Source organism: Martes martes (assembly GCF_963455335.1).
Source record: "Martes martes genome assembly, chromosome: 3".
NCBI lineage: Eukaryota > Metazoa > Chordata > Mammalia > Carnivora > Mustelidae > Martes > Martes martes.
In genome coordinates, this window is record NC_137890.1 from 22,874,370 (window position 1) to 22,883,447 (window position 9,078).

At 34.9% G+C, this 9,078-nt stretch overlaps 1 protein-coding gene across 1 annotated transcript; it reads left to right on the forward strand.

The window, feature by feature from the left end:
* Window positions 1-340: 340 nt before the first annotated feature.
* SLITRK6 (SLIT and NTRK like family member 6) lies at window positions 341-6,713 on the forward strand. The gene is made up of 2 exons (XM_080799490.1): window positions 341-592; window positions 2,992-6,713. The coding sequence occupies exon 2, from the start codon at window positions 3,016-3,018 to the stop codon at window positions 5,536-5,538; it is 2,523 nt and encodes an 840-aa protein (XP_080655616.1). The 5' UTR covers window positions 341-592; window positions 2,992-3,015; the 3' UTR covers window positions 5,539-6,713.
* Window positions 6,714-9,078: the final 2,365 nt, after the last annotated feature.

Genomic DNA, 9,078 nt, shown 5'->3' on the forward strand with positions numbered 1-9,078 from the left:
CCCAAGGTGGAGCTGTCTCTCGTGTTAAATGACACTGGCTGAGTAAAAGCGCTCAGGGCTTAAAGGCTGAGTCAAAAGCCAAGAAGTCTCTTTATTGACGCCTACCTCCCAGCCCTTGGCAATCTGACTAATAACAAACTGAGCTAACAAGAAAGACTAGAAAGGGAGGAAAGGGAACACTGCTGCAGCTTGGATCTACAAACTAAGAAAGCAAGAGTGATCAATCCCAGCTCTGTGAAACATCTTGTTTATTTACTGCATTCCGCAGCTTGCAAATGGTTAACTATATGCAAAAAAAGTGAACATAGCTGTGAAGTATGCCGTGAATTTTAATTGGGGAGAAAAGGCAACTGCTTCAGGATGATCTAGTATGCACTCGGTCTGAAATATTTTCAATGAACTGCTCAGCGTTTAGTCTTTGAGCAGAGCTTTTTAACTTTACGAAGCAATGGGACCTGCCAAAAAGTGATATTTGAGAAGAAAGTACGTGGTGGCTGGTGTTTTCTTTTTTAATAAAGAAACTGAATTTACTTTGACCATCTCTTCCAGCTGTGCATTGCAGATAACGTCAGGAAGAGTTTCTGCTTTACAGGTAAGATGAATGTTTCCAGGCTTTTCTAATACCTATCTTTGCATTGTCTTAAAGTGATTGAATTTGTACGTTTGCCCTTTTAAAAAAATAACTTAGCATTAAAAGCTATCCAGTTTCATTCTTACTCATTGGCACCACTAATGCTGTAGCAGATGCCTGTTTTCTCCGAGCAGCAGACAGTCCAACAGCTGGCTCGCCAGAGGAACAAATAAAATAAGATGCCCCTATTTCTTGCATAGCATCCAGTTCGTTATTAGAAACTATATATGTGTGCTTTTGAAAGGAAAAATCACTTCCAAACACCATTGTTGAATTTAAAATATAAGCAGAATGTTAAAAGATTCTTGGTATTTTGTATGCTATTTTTATTATTTCCTGGCTGGAAAATATATATTTTCTGGAAATATGTAAATAGAGATTTTGACCTCTTTCACATAGGATCAGATGTTATCTATATGGAACCCATCTTCAAATTTGTGTGCATTTCTGAAAAGATATGAAACTGCTCCCTAGGACATTTTGAAGAACATAAGATGAATATAAGATTAAAACAGTAACTAGAGATTGTCATCTGGAAGTTATTTACTATTTTCTCAAGATGCTGTGTCTGGTGAAATGAATCATATTCTTTCTTAGTAATCTATGAAGAAGTACTTTAGTGTTTGTGGAAGCTAATCCACAAGTTGAGGGCTCCAACTACAAGCTGTTGGGTTCTAAACATAGACTCAGAGTTGTTTAAAAATCAATTTCCCTGTGGAAAAATTTAGTCTGCTAACTTTTCCTTTATATGGAAAGGCACTATACTGTTTTATTTCTTTAGTTGCCTTTACCATTCAGAAACTTCATGCTATACATGTTTTCAATAAAACAAAGTATTTTCATGGGATTAGTTATTTCCAGAATTATTGATTGGTTTTGGGATGTTCTATCTGTTCTATTGCATCTATCTGATTGTGAACTTTAGGTAGATTCAAAGTTACTGTTCACACTCCATTAAAAAATAAATGAAAGCAGATACCACTTGGAAAAGTTGAAGAGTTTTGAGATATAGTGTTTATTTATCTTTCAATTTAATTTCTATAAATTTAAGGTACACTAAAGAAAAGAAATGCAATTAAATACATTGGAGTTATATGTATTTATCTTGTCAATGCTGTCATCTCAGAGTTAGAATCTTTCTAAAGAATTGCTATTTCAGATATATTTCTTAAATTTTTAAGGATTTGGAATATGTGATGTTGTTATCCTGAACTGTCATTTTTTTATCTACCAAATTAGAGGTACCCTCAAATGTTTGAATATAGCGCAGTTTGTTTTAGAGTTCACTGTGGCTTTAAGCCTTATAATAAAGGAGGTCCATTGCTTAATTATATGATGACATTCTGTGCCCTAAAGCCAGTTTCAAGACCTTGTTAGAAAGTCATTTGCTTGAAGTTTATGTGAGGCATTGTTTATTCTTTTATGATAGCTAGAAATGTGTTTTAAAGCTGTTTTTCTTCTTTAGGTATATATTAACCTTATTCATAAAAGGGTTTAAAAGCAGCAGGAAATATCCTACTTTTAGAAATTCAGTAGAAAGCGTGACAAGTGAAATTTTAACAGGCATTCTTAACCATATATATCTAACACTATCAAACTTATACAAACTTCCCTGGACAGCACAGTTAAAATAAAATTCTTTTTATAGTGATCTCCTTTCTTACATGGTCAGAGACTTATTTTCCTCATGGTTTTTAAATAGATAATAAAATTTTAAGTATAGAGCCAAAATCAAAGCAGGTTAAAACACAGATACAATTATTAGACAGTATATTGTGACACATCCAGTTCAAAAATATAAATAAATAAAGGAAATGCATTATGTATGCATATGTGCATACATAGATACATGCATTTTTTTCTGTTTCTAACATTTTTGCATTCCCTACTTTTTTCTCTACTTATGGTTAATATCACATATTTGTTTTATACTGTAATCCTTCAACCTTAGAGTCATCAACTTTGTGGTTAAAAATAAGAAAAGGAATCAGGGTCTTTGCAAACATACACCTCTGCATCATATCAAGGTATCAATTGTCCAGTTAAGCAGCAACTCTCTCATCTATTAAAATGCAGTTTATTTGGAAAATGTGAACACCATTGATGATATAATATTTTAAATTCTCCTTAACCTAAATTTTACATTTTTATCACAGTACAAGTTAAAAGTGAACCAAAACATGCTTGCATAGTATTAGAAAGAAAATAAGAGAAAATGCAAATGTAGTAAGGTATTCATATTTTCCAAGGAATTAATTTTTTTTCTTTTAGAGGAAACCCTATTATTTTGTAATCACCAGGTTCATCTCTTCCCTACTTCTGCCTGCTAAAGTACATTGCTATTGCCTTTTGTGTTACAGAATCAGATTTCATCACATGACAACATGAAGCTGTGGATTCATCTCTTATATTCATCTCTCCTTGCCTGTATATCTTCACAGTCCCAGTCACCGATGTCCTCAGCCAGAGGTTCTTGTGACTCTCTTTGCAATTGTGAGGAAAAAGACGGTGCAATGCTAATAAACTGTGAAGAAAAAGGCATCAAGAAGTTATCCCAAATAAGTGTGCCACCATCACGACCTTTCCACCTAAGTTTATTAAATAATGGCTTGACAGTGCTTCACACAAATGACTTTTCTGGGCTTACCAACGCTATCTCAATACACCTTGGATTTAACAATATCGCAGATATTGAGACTGGTGCATTTAATGGTCTTGGCCTTCTTAAGCAACTTCATATCAATCACAATTCCTTAGAAATTCTTAAAGAGGATACCTTCCATGGATTGGAAAACCTGGAATTCCTACAAGCAGATAACAATTTCATTACAGTGATTGAACCAAGTGCCTTTAGCAAGCTCCACAGACTTAAAGTGTTAATTTTAAATGACAACGCTATTGAGAGTCTTCCTCCAAACATATTTCGGTTCGTTCCTTTAACCCACCTAGATCTTCGTGGAAATCAGTTGCAAACATTGCCTTATGTTGGTTTTTTAGAACACATTGGCCGGATATTGGATCTCCAGTTGGAGGACAATAAGTGGGCCTGTAACTGTGACTTATTAGAGCTAAAAATTTGGTTGGAAAACATGCCTCCGCAATCTGTAATTGGTGATGTTGTATGCAACAGCCCTCCATTTTTCAAAGGAAGTATACTAAGCAGACTGAAAAAGGAATCAATTTGCCCCACTCCACCAGTGTATGAAGAACACGAGGATCCATCAGGATCATTACATCTGGCGGTAACGTCTTCAATAAGTGAAAGTCGCATGTCAACCAAGACCACATCCCTTTTGAAATCAGCCACCAAAGCACCAGTTTTGATACCCTATATTACAAAGCCATTCACTCAACTTCCAGGACCCTACTGTCCTATTCCCTGTAACTGCAAAGTACTATCCCCATCCGGACTTCTAATACACTGTCAAGAACGCAATATTGAAAGCTTATCAGATCTAAAGCCTCCTCCACAAAACCCTAGAAAGCTTGTTCTAGCTGGGAATATTATCCATACATTAGTGAAGTCTGATCTAGCGGAATACTTCACTTTGGAAATGCTTCACCTGGGAAACAATCGTATTGAGGTTCTTGAGGAAGGATCCTTTATGAATCTAACAAGATTGCAAAAGCTCTATCTAAATGGTAACCATCTGACCAAATTAAGTAGAGGCATGTTCCTTGGTCTCCACAATCTTGAGTATTTGTATCTTGAATACAATGCAGTTAAGGAACTATTGCCAGGAACCTTTAACCCAATGCCTAAACTTAAAGTCCTCTATTTAAATAATAACCTCCTACAAGTTTTACCACCACATATTTTTTCAGGGGTTTCCCTAACAAGGATAAACCTTAAAGCAAACCAGTTTACCCATCTCCCTGTAAGTAATATCTTGGATGACCTTGATTTATTGACTCAGATCGACCTTGAGGACAATCCCTGGGATTGCTCCTGTGATCTGGTTGGATTGCAACAGTGGCTACAAAAACTGAGTAAGAACACAATAACAGATGACATCCTCTGCACTTCTCCAGAGCACCTGGACAAAAAGGAATTGAAAGCACTAACTAGTGAACTCCTTTGCCCAGGTTTAGTCAATAACCCATCCCTGCCAACTCAAACTAGTTACATAATTGTCAGTACTCCTACAACCACAACTACAGCCGATACTATTTTAAGATCACTTACTGATGCTGTACCGCTGTCTGTTCTAATACTAGGGCTGCTGATCGTGTTCATAACCATTGTGTTCTGCGCTGCAGGGATAGTGGTTCTTGTTCTCCACCGCAGGAGAAGATACAAAAAGAAACAAGCAGATGAACAGATGAGAGACAACAGTCCAGTCCATCTTCAATACAGTATGTATGGCCATAAAACAACTCACCACACTGCTGAAAGACCCACAGCATCACTCTATGAGCAGCACATGGTGAGTCCCATGGTTCATGTCTATAGAAGTCCATCCTTTGGCCCAAAGCATTTGGAAGAGGAAGAAGAAAGGAATGAAAAAGATGGAAGTGAGGCAAAACATCTTCAAAGAAGTCTTTTAGAACGGGAAAATCATTCACCACTCACAGGGTCAAATGTGAAATACAAAACCACAGACCAATCAACCGAATTTTTATCCTTTCAGGATGCCAGTTCGTTATATAGGAATATTTTAGAGAAAGAAAGAGAACTTCAACAGCTGGGAATCACAGAATACCTAAGGAAGAACATTGCTCAACTGCAGCCTGATATGGAAGTACATTATCCTGGAGCCCATGAAGAGTTAAAGTTAATGGAGACCTTAATGTACTCAAGGCCAAGGAAGGTATTAGTGGAACAGACTAAAAATGAGTATTTTGAGCTTAAAGCTAATTTACATGCTGAACCTGACTACTTAGAAGTCTTGGAGCAGCAAACATAGATGGAAAGATTGAGGGCTTTTGCAGAAATGCTGTGATTCTGTCTTAAGTCCAATCCTTGTAAATAAGTGCCTTACATGTGTGTGTCATCAATCAGAACTAAAGCACAGCAGTAATCCTATGGGAAAAAAAGAAGAAAAAGAAACTCAGGGATCATTGGGAGAAGCCATTGTATTTTCTTCAGGCAATTTTGCCTGCCCCTAAGAAATTAATCCTTGTATGTAAATCATCCAAGGATTATAGTAATATTTCTCCATATACTTAAAAGTGTTTCAGAAAAGTCCTGTTGCACATCTAAAAGGGTTGAGTATTTAAGCAACCCTTATTTTCTTGAATTACTTTACCAGTGGATGAAATAAATTGGGTTTTGTCACTTAAAAGTTATACCTGTATATGTAATTATAATACGTAAGGAATATATTGTTTATATAATCAGCATATACCACAAAAAATGTATATTGTCAGATACACCTAATTTTCTTGCAATAAAGGCAAAAGGAACTGGAACTTTAAAATTGTGACTAGTAATAGTAAAGAAAAGAATAGAACGTGGAATTATATAGGTTATGAGTGACCCAAAATTTGAAGGTTAGAAAAATGTCACTGCTATGCTTTCTGAATTTAAAAATAAGAGTCATTAATAGTTCAGGTGATGAATAAGCAAAGTTTTTTGGTTTTTCTACACATTTTTGTGTGGATAATCTTATTGTCAATGCTGCTGTGAACTAAGGTATGTCATTTGTGCTCAAACTTTGATTCTTGTTCTTGGGATATTTTTAAAATGCTACTGATATTCAACTGTAAATATGATTAGTGCATAAATTAAGTTTGGTTTCTTTCATAGCATTAATCCTTTGTAAATTTGAATGACCATGATAGAAATATGTTTCTTGTGGCAAGTAATAATTCACAGGTATAAAACAAATAGGAAAAATCGTGTTTTTAAAAAAATTTTATTAATGTAAACTGGTAGTTGCCATAAATTAGTAGCAAAAGGCACGTCTAAGGGTAAGTGGTTTAAGTTTCCTCAAGAGTGGGACAATGTAGCTTTATTTTACAAGAAAGTATAGCTAGATTTCTATGAACTATTTATTCTGTACAGTTTTGTATATTTTTCGTTCACAAAGGTAATTATTCTTGGGTGCCTTTCAAGAAAATTAAAAATACTGCTCACTACAATAAAAATAAAATGAAAACTCTCTTTTTAAATGAATTTTCTTCAGTTAGTCTGATCTGTAATTCAGTCAAGTCAAGATTAACACACACACATGCATGCATTTGTGCACATGCACGAGAAGGAGATTTCTGTTTGTTACACACACAGAAACATCTTGTTCACCATCTGCAAAATGGTCATTCAGTGTCTGGGTATGATTGACACAGAATCGAACCTAAATCTGACCAGTAGGTCTCCCTTTCCAGCAAATCCTTTTCCTACCCACTACAAATGAAAGGGATTTATTTTTCTTTCTGATTATACAATAAATGATACAGCAGATTTTCACAAGGCAAAATGGAATTAATCAAAGTGATCTAGCTCTGTTTCTGAACACCATGCAGATCCATGCACAGGGTTGGGAAGGAACATATTTCAGATTAGCAAGGACTTTCTTTAATTTACTTAATACTATTTTACTGATTCCTGAATGTTCTATTAAATGTTTTGGTTTTCAACACTCAACTGTCTGGAATACTAGCAAATCATATATTATTTCCTTGATTTTGAATAAGAAGGCTTTCTGTTGATAAAAACAGTAGGGGTCTGTGCTGCCTGGTATGAAGACTAATTATGTGTCTATTATGAAGTCATATCACTAGGTTTTCTTTTAAATCATTGCATATATTAATAGAAAACAATTCATAATTATGTATTAAAAAGTTGAAAACCTAAATTTCTCCATTAATGCCCAAGGTTGGAAAGAACGAAGATGAGAATTCTTTTTAAAGTTACACTTACTAAGGGAAAATCTGGGTGCACATGGATTGCTATATATATTTATCCACTAAAAAATTTCAGCACAGTCATGAGTAATAAATATTTCAAAACATGATTTTAAAAGTTACATTCTAAAAAGAAGAACAAAGTGGGAGCAGGTTTCACGTTATCACACTTCTCATATTCACTGGGAAGTATCTGCCAGTATTTTCTGATTCCAATCAAGTACACAGAGGAATTAGAAAGACTTAAGAAATTCCCATGCCTGGAGGACCGTTGGAATGGATCCATAAATTCAGACAGAAACATGTCCTTCTCTTTTGGGTGGAGGAATTTTTTTTTTTTAATCTTTATTCATGGTTAATCGCCTAAAGTAATAGTATTCATTCTTCAACTTATCTTAAGATAGGAGAGAGTCATTTATGAAGTCAGGTAAATATATCCTTCAAATTAAATATAACTGCAAAACTAAAATCCTATGGGAGTCCGAATACAATTTATAATGATGTAGAAATCATTATGGTTTCCAAAGGGTAGCAAATTTTAAAGGCTTAAATGTTTCATTCATGATGGGATCTTTCTTATGAGATTTGCTTCCCTATTAGAAGTAGTTGAGAGTTGAGAAAGCCAGTGATGGTCTTTAATTCTTAATGGGTCTTGCGACCTGTGATAATCACTCAGAACTTTGATGATTTTACCTGCATTTCCTATTTCTTCTCTCTCTCTCACTAAAAACAAATTTTTATTATAGTCTCTGTTAGATTCTTTACTTAAGTGGCCAATGTGGTTTCTTTCTTTAACTAATTGTTAGACTCAGAGTCCCAAGTCTGAATTCAGTATCCCCAGCCTTATTCCAGTATACCTAGGTATTCTAACAAATAAACAAAGACATTTGTAATTATCAATCAAGTTTTTTCTTGATTTATATTTTGCTCATTGCATATCAGTGCAAGTTCTGATTCATGTCTGAATCCTAAATTTTTGTAGTATAGCAATATTAGTGTATAACCATACCAGATCAAGTCTTATTTATTTGCTTATTTATCTACTTATTAATTTACAGATTTATTTATTTGAGAGAGAGAGAGGGAGAGAGAGTGAGAGAGCGAGCACATTAGTAGGATGGGCAGAGGAAGAAGGAGCGAGAATCTGAAGAAGACTCCATGCTAAGTCCAAAGTCTGATGTAGGGCTTGAGATCACAATCCTGAGATCATGACCTGAGCCAAAACCAAGAGCCAGATGCTGAACCAACTGTGCCACCCAGGTGCATGCCGATCAAGAGTTTTTAATTCTATCTGTTAGACGTAGATTGTATTCATCCTTATTTAACAAATCATTTGTCACTAAATTAGCATGAAAAGAATTACTGATAGATATATGAACATGTTCTTCAAATAATAATCCATTGATCTCCATACTAGAATGAAAATTTTATAATACATATAAGAAAGGATTGTATCAATGATGCTGGTTCTTCTTCTTGAATAAATCTCTTATACCATGAAGGAAGAAAGCCTTCCTTTGCTGCTCTAATAATAAGCAAACTGAAATAGCAGCTAAATGTCCTTTGAGCTGCCTTGATGCTTTCACCCAATTTAAAGGGCT